Raw genomic sequence first — 12149 nt, forward strand, 5'->3', positions numbered from 1 at the left:
GGGCCTTGTCGGGGACTGTAAGGGATCACGGGCTCCCGTCCCACAAGGCCACTGTGGCCTTCCTGTCCCGTCGGCACCACAGAGCCTGCAGCCCCCCACGCGCCCCTCCCCCGCCCCAGCACTGCATGTAGAAGGGAAAGTACCAGCAGCAGGACACCGGCAGGACGCTCACACCGACGGGAGTGGGAGATGCGAACCAGAGCCGGGAGACGCCACGTCACGGCCCCCAGGACAGCCCGACCCCGACACGCAGTGACAAGTGCCGGCCAGGACGTGCAGACGTCGGAGCCGGCCGCCCCGCTGGCGGGGACGGGACACAGGACAGTCTCTCCGGAAACAGTCCCGCAGCTCCTCGGAAAGATGCACCCGGGGTCACCCGACGACCCTGCGCGTCCACGGCTGCATACACGGCCGAGACACACGGAAACACACGTCCCACCAAACCCTAAGTACACGTCCACAGCGACGCGCCTCGTGGCAGCCGAAAAGCCCTAACAAGCACAGTGTCCCTGAGCAGGTGGATGTGGCCCGCCCACGCGCGGAGTGTCCCCGGCCCCCGCAGGAGCGAGGCCGCCACGCCTGGGGACGGACCCCGAGCCCACAACACGCAGGGAGGGAACCAGACACAGGGGGCCACACGGGGTGTGAGTCCACATGTGTGACACGTCCAGACCAGGCTCCTCCACGGACGGGAAGGGGGCTCGTGGGGGCCCAGGGGCTGGGGGAGGGGATGGCTGATGGGGACGGGGTCTCCTCGGGGCTGATGGAAAGTTCTGGAACTGGACAGAACTTGTGGTTGCACAACCCTGTGAATTTACCTTAAAAAGGTGGATTTTATTTTATTTTTTTCAAGATTTTATTTATTTGACAGAGATCACAAGCAGGCAGAGAGGCAGGCAGAGAGAGGAGGGAGCAGGCTCCCTGCTGAGCAGAGAGCCCGATGCGGGGCTCGATCCCAGGACCCTGAGACCATGACCTGAGCCAAAGGCAGAGGCTTTAGCCCACTGAGCCACTCAGGTGCCCTTATTTTATTTTTTATAACAGTTTTTAGTCACTCATTTTCTTTTGTAAATAGTCTCTACGCCCAACACGGGGCTTGAATTCAAGACCCTGAAATCAAGAATCACACGCTTAGGGCGCCTGGGTGGCTCGGTGGTTAAGCGTCCGTCTTTGGCTCAGGTTGTGACCCGGGATCCTGGGATCGAGCCCCACATCGGGCTCCCCGCTCAGCGGGAAGCCTGCTTCTCCCCCTCCCACTCCCCCTGCTCGTGTTCCTTCTCTCGCCGTGTCTCTCTCGGTCAAATACATAAAGTCACATGCTCTCCTGACTGAGCCAGCCAGCTGCCCCCAAAGCGTGGATTTCAAGGCACGTGGACCTGGACTGAGATTCAAAACGATGACTAGAAACCAAACCAGAAAGACGCACGAAGTGCCGGTGCCGAGTTCCCATGACTAGATCCAACTGCCGCGAGGTCTGTCGGGTTTCAGCAGCTTCTGACCTTTGACTGTCCGTCCCCCGGATCTCGGTGCCAGACGGCTGGCCGATGGACAAGGGTGGCCTTGAGGAGACAGGGAAGCCAGCATCCGCTGAGCCCCTGGCCACCCTGCCCCCCCGGAGGCCACAGGTTGGGGGTCTGCTGCGTGCCTGGATGGAGGCATAAGAGCTGAGTGGGGACCTGGGCAGAGGCCCCGGCGGAAGTCAAACACAGTGACTTACACACAGGTCATGTGTGGGAGCAGGGCCGCCCCAAAGGACAGGACTGGCTCCATCGGAGCTGGGGGGCTGTCGGGCAGGGCCCCTTCTGGCCCCGGGGTGACCCTCTGCCCTGGGCCAGGCGGGGTGAAGAGGGGCGGGCACGGCCCAGCTGCCCTGTTCCCCAAGAACTCCCAGTCTGTGCTGGGGTTTTGCCTCCTTTCCTCCCCGCCTCGCAGGCCCTCACACACGCCGTGCCTTGCTGGCCTTTGGGCCACCACCTCCGGGGAGTGGGTGGACATGGGGCAGAAGGGCGGGCTGGGCACGGCAGGTCCCCTCAGGCACACCGCACTGCTGGGATGTTTCTGTTGAGGGGTGAGTCCTGTCCCCCGGGGCCTGGGAACGGGACCTTATTTGGATACAGGATCTTTGCACGTAGTCACTTCAGGTGAGGTCGCACAGGAAGGGGGAGGTCGTGAGGCAGTCAATGACTGGTGTGTCCTCGAGACAGACGCACGGGGAGGTAGCCACGTGCCCCGGGACAGGCTTTGAGTGATGTGGCTGCAGGCGCAGGGATGTCTGGAGCCCCTGACCTGGGAGAGGCAGGAGGGACCCTCCCCTGAAGCCCGAGGAGGGAGCGCGGCCCCGCCACGCCAGGATCTGGGGGGCCTGGCCCCAGCACAGTGAGGGCATGCTTTCTGTGGTTCAAGGTCACCCCGTTTGTGGGGCCTGGTGGGGGCGGCCCTGGCTCACACGGCCCCCGAAGAAACGGCTGTTAGCCCATTGCTGTGGGGACAACTGACCTGCCGCGGGGACAACTGACCCTGAGCACTCTGTGGTGTTGTAGTCAGCGGGGGGGAGGGGCCTGGACCCTGACCCAGGGCTTTCTGCAGGGGCCACTCTCCAAGCACCTGGTCACCCTTCACCACCTCGTCCCCTGGCTCCTGGCTGTCCCAGCTTCTGTGCAGCGACCCTGTGGAGACACCCACGCTGCTGCTCCCCCTGGTCTGTGGTGCTCGGGCAGGCCACAGAGTGGGGCTTCCTCGGCCGTGGCCCTCGGCACAGACCACGGAGCGGGGCGGGGTTCTTGGCTGCGGCTCGCTGGGAACCAGGAGGCCTCCCGAAAGAAGCAGCGTCCTGCGGGCTCTTGCTGCCAGTGCCGGTAACCACAGGGGCTGCTGGGGGTGCTGCGACCTCCGCTCCCTGCCCGAGGCGCCCTGCAGAGCAGGCAGGGCTGCCCGCCCCTCGGCGGAGAGCCGCTGAGAGTTCGCAAAGCACTTTCCTGAGTGTGACCTCATCCTGGCTTCCCAGAAGCCCCGGGCTGGCGGACGGAACGTGTCCTTACTGGGTGGGTGCAGGGCCCACCCGAGATGCTGGGAGGGAGGCTCAGGGCACTCACTGCACGAGGGGGCTTGGCGTGGAGACAGGGGCCCTCCCCCAGAGTCCGGCCAGGATGTTCGGGGTCCAGGCGGACCTGGGGGGAGGGGTCAGGGCAGCATGTTCACAAGCAGGACCCCCGAGACCCCAGGGTCGGGAGCGTAGGGCAGGGCCTGGAGCACAAGGCCTTGGGCAAGGCGGTCCGCAACCCTGAGTCCTTCAGCCCCGGCCGACCTCAATGTGTCCCCAAACAACCCCCCGATCAGATTCAGCCAACCTGGAACACAAGTCCGCACAAAAGCCTGCTCGCGGGTGTTCACCGCGGCAGGGTTCAGGGTCATCAAAATCCCACTGTGGGAATCACCCAGATGCCCGTCAGCCAAAGAGCAGGACATATAGTGGGTCCCCCACATACGGACACGTCCCTCGGCTGCCCGCAGCAGCGAGACGCGCCCGGTGCGTGGCCTGGGGACAGACCCCGAGCCCACGACACTCAGGGAGGGAACCAGACACAGGAGGCCACATGGGGTGTGAGTCCACGCGTGTGACACGTCCAGACCAGGCTCTTCCACAGACAGGAAGGGGCTCGTGAGGGCCGGGGGCTGGCGGGCAGGGAGGAGTGGGGAGTGCTGGTGGATGTGGGGTCTCCTTTTGGGGCGATGGTACATTCTGGCATTACACAGAGGCGAGTTCCACAACCCCCCGAATCTGAGAGTCACTGAACTGTATGCTTTGCAAATCACAGCTTCGATCAAAAGCAAGGAATGAAAGAAAAGCCAGGCCCTCACAGCCGGGGGTGGGAGACCCCACGGGGGACCCCTCGACTACTGGGGGCACCAGTGAGAGCCGGAGAACCTGAGCGGCTCCATGCCAACCACGGTCAGGAGAGGCCTTCCTTGGGAAAGCGGGTGGTGTGCAGGCTGAGGCGGGGTCTTCAGGGACTGAGCCTGGGTCACCCCAGACGGCTCCAAGTGGGGACACACAGACGGGCACTCCCAGCAGCCCACGCAGCAGCGCTGAAGCGTGCAGCCCCTGACGGTGGCCCGTCGTGTCACGGCCAGGTGGCCGAGTAAGCGGAGGGCCAGCTCTCCCCACAGAAGTCCTCCGGCCGACAAACGGCGGAGAAGCAGGGACCACAGTGTCTGCTAGACAGACACCACGGTGACGGTCCCCGCAGGCCACATCCAGCCACGCGTGAGGAAATCCACCCCGTCCCCACGACGACAGACCAGGATCCCCAGCAGCCTCGACGCAGCCGCCCTGGGGGAGAGGGGAACGCAGCAGCAACCTGACCGTGGCCAGGGGACAGCGAGGGCCCCCGCGCTACCGCCCCGTCCAGGGCTCAAGGTCAGTGCCACGCACAGGAAGACACGTGGTCGGGGCAGGCACAGAAGTGACACCCGAGAACGCAGCGTCCCGCCCGCAGGACTCCCGCCGAGAACACAGCACCGGGGAAGCGCGCAGGCCCCAGGTCCGGCTCCCAGCGGGGGCCTCTGCGCTCCAGGCCGGGCGCTCCGGTCTGCTGGCTGCGTTGGGGGACGGACCGCAGCGCCATCTGACGGGGAATGTTCCAGAGACTGGGGCAGCGCGAGGTTCCCAGCCTCCCACACTCCCCCGTGAAGTGCCGTCAAGCTCATTTCGTCACAGAACCCTCGCACGTACAAAAAAGAGTATCGGCCCTGAAATTTTCGGGGAACCCCTGCGGGCACATGCCCTTCATCCTTGCACTGGCCCCTGGGTTCTGGGCCACTACAGAGGGTCCAGCTGCGACCACCCGGGGGACAGAGTGGCCTCTGAGGGAGGACTCGCTTTGACTTTCTGCACTCCTGAGAGCCGGGTCCCACGGGCTGCAGGCCCCGCCCGGGCAGCTAGAAAACGGGAACCCCAGGGCACCCGGCAGCACAGTCAGTAGCACATGGGAGTCGCGGTCTCAGGGTCGAGAGTTCAAGCCCCACTTTGGGTGTAGAGTTTACTTAAAAATAAAACGAAAATTAAAACAAAAAACAAACAAACAAAACCCCAGGGACCCCATACGGAGGCATAGTCAACCCGCTGCCAACGTCCCGGGTCTGGGTTGGATCCCGCGGGAACCGAGGGAGGGGCCCAGTCCCCCGGTGTTCAGGGTCAGCCCTTGTCACAACACAAGGAACAGAGGCCCTCAGACCGCGAAGCTGGAGCCGAGACTAGGCACAGGCCGGGGCACCCAGTCCGGATGCCCTCCCCAGAGTCGGGGGACGCTGATCCCAGGGAACTGCTCCGTGCCCCAAAGGAGACTGGGAGAGAGGGCTTCTCCTGCAGCAGAAAGAGTCACACAGCTCATCTCCTTTCTCTTTTTGCTTTGGCTGCCAGGAAACTCAGGGCTCAGGTTTAGTGAGCAGGAGGCAGATCAAGGCCTGTAGGTTTATGTTCACTCCTGGCTACAGCCCAGCTCGAACTCCTTCCGATTAACAGCACAGTGGAGAACGCCAGAACGTGCCATGGGCCACATGCGGGCTTCACACGGTGCGTCGGTCTCCTCTCGCTACCAGAATAAGCTACCACAAATGCTCCAGCTGAGAACAGCACACGTTTATTTCCTTGTGGTCCTGGAAGTCACGAGTCCAAAACGGAAAGCTATGTTCCCCCCGGGGCCCCAGGGAGACTCGGCTCCTGCCTTTCCTGGCCCGCGGCCGCCTCCGTCCTCCCCACCAGCAGCGCGGGGTCTGCCCGTCTCTGGGACCGCCACCCTCTGCCGCCCTCTCGTGAGGACCTGGGGAGGACGCCAGGCCCCAAGGAAGCAGGGTCACCCCCACCTCGCAGCCCTGACAAGGTCCCCTCTGCTCTGGAAGGGGACCAGGAAGGGGACGTCTCTGAGGCTACCACTTTGCTGGTGGTCGTGGTGACGTCATTCGGTCAGTCAGGAGCACAGGTGTCTGACGCTCAGCTGGGTCTGGCCCCCCCCAGCGTGGGTCTGGCCCCCCCTAGCGTGGCCTGCAGGCCTGGGGGTCACGAGGGAATGGAGGAGGCTAACGGGGCCTCGGGATCCTTCACCCCAACTAGACTCTGGTCCCACATCTGTCTAATCCCACAGTCAGCACCCGGGGGAGATTCTGTTCGAAGAAGGTTCTGCTGCTTTAGAAGAAAGATTGGGTCCGAGCAGCCCCCGGCAGGGAGGGCCACGGCCGAGCTCAGCAGGCGCTCGGTCCAGATCTGTGAGCCGGTTGCGGCCGAGCTGCACCGCAGAGCAGCGACCCCCCCACGCGGTGAGACACGGGTGCGGCGGCCCCAAGGGTGGGTCAAGGAAAGCGCGCGGGCTGTGTGCACAGCCGAGAGAGGAGAGGCCCAAGCTGAGTGCACGGAAGAGAGCCGGGCGGGCGGCCCAGGCTGGGCCTTCCAGTCCCAAGAGCCTCAGCTGCCCGGCCCGGAGAGCGGGGGGCACCCCGGCTGGGAGCCGGCATGGTGAGATGCTGGGGCCGGCCGAGGAGCTGCCCGGGACTGAGCGGCAGTGCAGGGAGGGGGTCAGGCAGTGGACCAACAGCCACACCCGTTGTCTGACATAGGTGCTTCGCAGCCGGGGTGACGGCAGCCGCCAAACCGGAGCGGCCAGCCCGTCCTTGCGTGTCAGCCGCGGCGGGAGAATCCACACGCGCCTGCAAACGCCGCTGGGATGCCGCCACGGAGACCTCCCGCCCTCTCCTGCTGCCCCCGCCCCCTGGGAGAGCTGGCGGCCAGACGAGGCCTGGGAGCCCCCGAGGTCTAGCTGAGCCCACTATGCTCCCGTGTCCTCCAGGCCCAGCCAAGCCCCTTCCCGGGGGGCCACACGGGGCCCAAGCTGGAGCCAGGGTGCTTGAACCGTACGCGCATGTGCTCCCGCGGTCCTGCCAGGCAGACCGGCCGGGTGAAGGTTTCCCAGGCCGCACCCCCCAGCCGCCCTGCCTGTGGCTGACACCCCGTTCCTTCGGCTCTTCGAGGGCCCACTGGTTTAGGGCCTCCCTGCTCCACGATCAGCTCATCCCCGGCTTTAACTAAGTGGCACCTGCAAAGACCCTGTTTCCAAGGAGGCTCCCGTTCTGGGTGGATTTGGTTCCACGGGGCGCTACAGGGACACTGGGCAGCTCCCCGAGGAGGGAGCCAGTCGGAACCCACCCCGCCTGGGTCCAGGGGATTCCAGCGGGGGGGTCTGAGCCGTATCCTCCCAGACTGGCCCCCGGGGGCCACACAAGCTCCCACTGTACAAGGAAAGCTGAAGCTCTGGGGACCCGAGCCCCTGGGGACGGACAGTTCCCAAACTGCGTGCTAGAGTACCCCAGCTGCGGCGAAACCGAGTCCCGCATGTTTCTGAGGGAAACTCAGTACCGCCAGGCTGCCCGCTGCCCAGCCTCAGATCCCGCCTGGGCTCCTTCCCACAGATGCTGTCTGGCGGCGCCTGGCTTCGGGGCTGCTGCGAGGAGGAGCCATCAGACGCAGCCGTCAGACGCAGCCGGCGAGGGTCCGCCGGAGTCCCCCCCGGAATGAACCCGCACCTGTCTCTTCCCCCAGTGCGGGTGGGCTACACTCTCCAAACACCCAGTCTGGTCTTCGCACCCAATGGAGCATCGCTCCGGCCAGGGGAACGGGGCACGAGGCGCCGTGGCACCCGGGCGGGGCAGGTGCGGGGAGGGAGAGGGAGGTGCCACGCTTGGAAAAGCAGACCCAGCGCCCCCGATGCTGCCCCACAGCCACGCCTGGGGCGCCGGCAGCCAGCGGACTGGGGTGCGCCTCCAGCCGGGCTCTCTCGCCGCAGGGAAGCCAACGGGGCGACCTGGGAGCCCTTGGGCACGGGGGCAGCAGCTCTTCCCGAGTACAGAGCACGGACACTTGAGCTGGGCCGAGGCCGCCCATGCACCCTCACGGGGACGGCAGGGGGACCGCGGCTCCAGGTCCCTACCTGAGGAAAGTCGCCCGTCTTTGGCAGGAAGCTGGGGGTGGTGGTGGAGGGTCCGTAGCTGGCGTCCACGCAGGGCTGGCTGGCGAGGAAGGAGGTGGAGCTCATGAACTGGCTGCAGGGAGACGGGGGCAGAGGGTGGCCGTTAGGACAGGAGCAGGAGCCACCGGCCCGAGGACCAGCTCCAGCGTCCAGGCAACTCAGCTCCTGGGAGAGGCCCACATGCCTGCATCCCAGGACACAGTGCCCTGCAGTGTGCGGTCAGGTGCGGCCAGGCTCCTCCACAGGCCGTTCCTGGGCCGGGCGCTTGGCCTGCTCCCTGCAACCCCCCGCAGGCTCCTACTTACTCTTCAAAACCCCACTCGCCGTGCCCTCCCAGCTCCTTTGCCCCAAGAGTTCTCACCCCCAGCCCGGGGGGCACCCACAGAGCTCTCTGCCCTTCTCCCTGGTGGGCTCTAAGAGCGGCCACAGCCAGTCAGTCTCAGCTGCCTCCATGCTGCCAGGGCCCCGCCCACAAGCCCCTGAACGGGCTGCTGAAGCCCTCCACAGGCCATGAGCCCTACTTCTGTTCTGGCAGGGCCCGCAGAACCGTGAAAGCTCTGCAGGGCTCCATGGCCGCAGGGCACGGCGCGGCAGGGCAAGCTGGGACCCGGAGGCCAGAGGGACTTACGGGCTCTCGCTGGAGAAGGCGGGGTACGGCGCGGGCGAGAAGGCGCTCCACCACGGGCACTGCAGCATGGCGTTCTGAAACAGAGCGGGAGGGTCAGGGGCGCACACCGGGGGCTCGGTCAGCAAGGAGGAGGGAGGACGCTGCGGCCACGGCCTGGGTAGACACTGCACCCTGTGGGCCCCCAGCCGGGTCGCCAGGGAGCGACCACAGCTCCGTGCGCCGATCTGCCCATCCGTCCAGGAGAGCCCATGGCGGGGACCGCCGTGAACATGGAGGAACCCATCTGTGCACGTGGAGGGCTCGGGCCGGCCGAGAGCCACGGGCACCGCCAGACACCCAGACACGGGTGGGGCGGGACGGGGGCGGGGGGGCGCGACCCACCTCCAGACTGGGAGCACGCCCTCATCGTTGGAGGGCCTGGGGGGCCCAGACTGCTGGCCCACCCAAGGGTCTGACCTGGTAACCTGCTTTCCACACAGGACCCAGGTGTGCTGCAGGGCCGGGGACCTTCTCCGAGGGGCTCCCACCTGCACCCTGGATGAACCCCTCCCCGGGGGTGAGAGCCTGGCCTTCTCAGAGCTCCTGCAGGCCAAGCCGGCTTGGTAGGGGTTCTGGGGAGCCCGCTTTGAGAAACAGGCATGGCGGGCTGGAAGGGTGACCCTGAGGTCAGTGGGTGCTTGGCGGCCCCGCACCGGGCTCTGATAGGACCAGCTTGGGGGTGTGGACAGTGGACGCTTGCGCTGCCCACACGACAGGCTTGTCCCACCCTGACGCATAGGCCTGCCGAGCAGGGGTCCCTTCCCCGAAGCCACACGGTGGCCTGTGTGGGAGATTGCCCGTGAGGCCTGCTGGCTGCAGTCCATGTCCCCACTTGTCCCAGCTGGCTCCGGCAGGTGGAAGACCAGCAGCCTTCCCGCGGGGCCACCGGAGCCGGGCTCCTCCACCAGGCGGCAGGAAGCCGTCCCCCAGCCGCGGCTTCCTCCCTCTCCGCGGGACTGACTGCCGGAGAGCTGGCCCGAGAGCTGGCCCGGAACCAGCCCAGATGGCGGGGCCAGGAGAGGCGCCATTCTCTGGCGCCTGCATCTAGGGGTGGGGGTAGCCAGCCCTGACTTCCCATCACTGTGCGCCCCCCACCCCGACCCCTGCAGGGCTGTGCCGGGTGGACGGCGGGGCAGAGCAGCAGGACAGAGGAAGGGGAGGGAGAGACCAGCAGGGAAGGGGTCCCGCCCGCTCCCCCAGGGTTGGCCTGAGCTGCAGAGACACTATGGGAAATGCCGGGAGGCGCAGCACAGGGTCCTCCCCAGCACCGCAGCACTTATGGGGCGTCACCGTGGAAGCCTCCAGAAGGCCATCCTCCAGGGGAGCAGGGTGAGGTCGCCCCAGGGCCCCGTCTCGTGTCAGCCCCATGCAAGGAGAGGAACCCGGGGGCGCCTGGGTGGCTCAGTCCCCGGAGTGAACAATTCTTGGTCTCGGGGTTGTAGGTTCGAGCCGCACGTCAGGTATGGAGAGGACTCAAAAGTAAAATCTTTAAAAAGAAAGGAGAAAACGCCAACTTGAGAGAGGGACGCAAGCGTCCCAGGGCCGCGCGCACTCCCAGAACATCTCAGGAACTAGCCTAAACCAGGCACCGTGCGCCACTCTGGGCACACGGCAGGCGGACCCGGCTCGGAGGCGGCTTCCAGGCTGGGCAGGCCCCTGTGGGGTGCGCCTCACACCCTCCACCGCTCCTGCTCTGTGCACACCTCACCGGGGAAACCGGACAGCGCGAGGCCCCTGTGCCTCTGTCCCCCCGCACAGGGCTCTGTGAGGCTGCCAGTCCAGGCCGCCCCAGTCGCACGCCAAGGGGCGCCTCCAGGCAGCCAAGCGAGCCTTCCTCGGGATCTGCCCGGCACAGCAGGTGTGTCTCTGCCGCTCGAGAGCAGGCCTCGGGGTGGGACTGATCTAGAGCCCAAAGCCTGACTCCCGCCCCTCACCCCACCCCCCCGGCCAGCCAAGGCAAGCCTGCCTGGGGATTTTCCAGGTGGGAACCGAGGCTGGCTTCTCCCGGGGAGATGAACGCCCCAGGACCTGTAAGCCCACATAGGAAGATAACGCTTTCGCTAGAGCTGCAGATAAAATACAGGGTGTCTAGCAAAAATGGAATTTCTGATACACAGCAAACAGTCTTTAGGGGCGCCTGTCCGGCTCAGTGGGTTAAGCAGCCGACTTGGTTTCAGCTCAGGTCACAGTCTCAGAGTCCTGGGGTCGAGCCCCACGTCAGGCTCCGCACTCAGCGAGGCATCTGCTGGGGATTCTCTCCCCACCCCCACCCCTCCCCATGTGCTCACACTCTCTCTCTCTCAATAAATAAGATCCTTAGAAAACAAAAAAAAAAATCAGGGGCACCCAGGGGTGGGGCGCAGTTGGTCCCGGGACCGAGCTCAGCAGGGAATCTGCTTTGCCCCCTGCCCCTCCCCCTCTCGTCCTCTTTTCCTCTCTCTCTCTATCTCCCATTCTCTCTCAAATAAATAAACAAAATCTTTTAAAAAAAAAAAAAAAAGCAGGGGCGCCTGGGTGGCTCAGTGGGTTAAAGCCTCTGCCTTCGGCTCAGGTCGTGATCTCAGGGTCCTGCCGTTGAGCCCCACATTGGGCTCTCTGCTCAGCGGGGATCCTGCTTCCCTTCCTCTCTCTCTGCCTGCCTCTCTGCCTGCTTGTGATCTCTCTCTGTCAAATAAATAAAATCTTTAAAAAAAAAAAAAGCAATTTTTAGAGTAAATATTGCATGGGACACAGACATTAAGATATCCTTTGTGTGAAACTTAACGCTCGGTACATGTCTGCATTCTCAGTTGCTCAATCAGGCCACCCTTAGTGACAGTGACGGTCCTGGGGGTAGGTCCCTCCTCCAGAGCTTGGTTCGGCCCAGACAGGCTGGAGGGGAGGGGAGTAGTGTTGAGCGTCCCATCACAGAGACAGGCCATGCACGCATCACGTCAGCACGGGCTGCACCCAGTGTGGCCTGGCGAAGGTGCCCTCACAGCTGGAGGCCTGCAGGGACAGGCTCCCAAGACACCCTGGGAGGGCCAGCCCAGCCCCACGGAGCACCATGGAGAGTGCTGGGCCGAGCCCCGCCAGTTCTGACAGCCGGAGGGGGCTGGGCTCGAGGGGCCGGGCCATGAGGCACTTCCCTCGCCCCAGGTCCATATCACAGCCCCAGCAGGTCCCACCACACCTGCTTCTGAGCGCGGCTGGTCCCGGGCTGTCCACGGAGTGCCACACCCTGGCCACCGGCCCGGCCACCATCAAGGGGCCGTGGCGGCCGCAGGATCCCTGTGGTCCTTACAGCCCCACCCTCTGCACCCCTACCCAGGGCGCCTTCTGACCCAGGAGTTCTGATTCGGAAGGACCCCCCGCCCCAGCCTCATCCACAAGGGGGAGACACAAGGGTGGTATTTATAGCGGCAGAAGACTGGAATCACCCCAAAAGCCCAACAATAGGGAAACAATTGAGCAAATTACGGGATGCT

The 12149-nt window shown here is 65.0% G+C and overlaps 1 protein-coding gene across 3 annotated transcripts in view; it reads right to left on the minus strand.

Moving 5' to 3' along the window:
- The window catches only part of SBNO2 (strawberry notch homolog 2), a 47000-nt gene that overhangs the window by 20913 nt on the left and 13938 nt on the right, over positions 1-12149 (minus strand). For all 3 annotated transcript variants that reach the window (XM_045989878.1, XM_045989880.1, XM_045989881.1), the window contains exons 3-4: positions 8644-8717; positions 7977-8088 (exon numbers count right to left, since the gene is read on the minus strand). In XM_045989878.1, coding sequence (XP_045845834.1) covers positions 7977-8088; positions 8644-8717 — 186 coding nt within the window. The remainder of the gene's footprint in view (positions 1-7976; positions 8089-8643; positions 8718-12149) is intronic.

Source organism: Meles meles, chromosome 20 (genome assembly GCF_922984935.1).
Source record: "Meles meles chromosome 20, mMelMel3.1 paternal haplotype, whole genome shotgun sequence".
NCBI lineage: Eukaryota > Metazoa > Chordata > Mammalia > Carnivora > Mustelidae > Meles > Meles meles.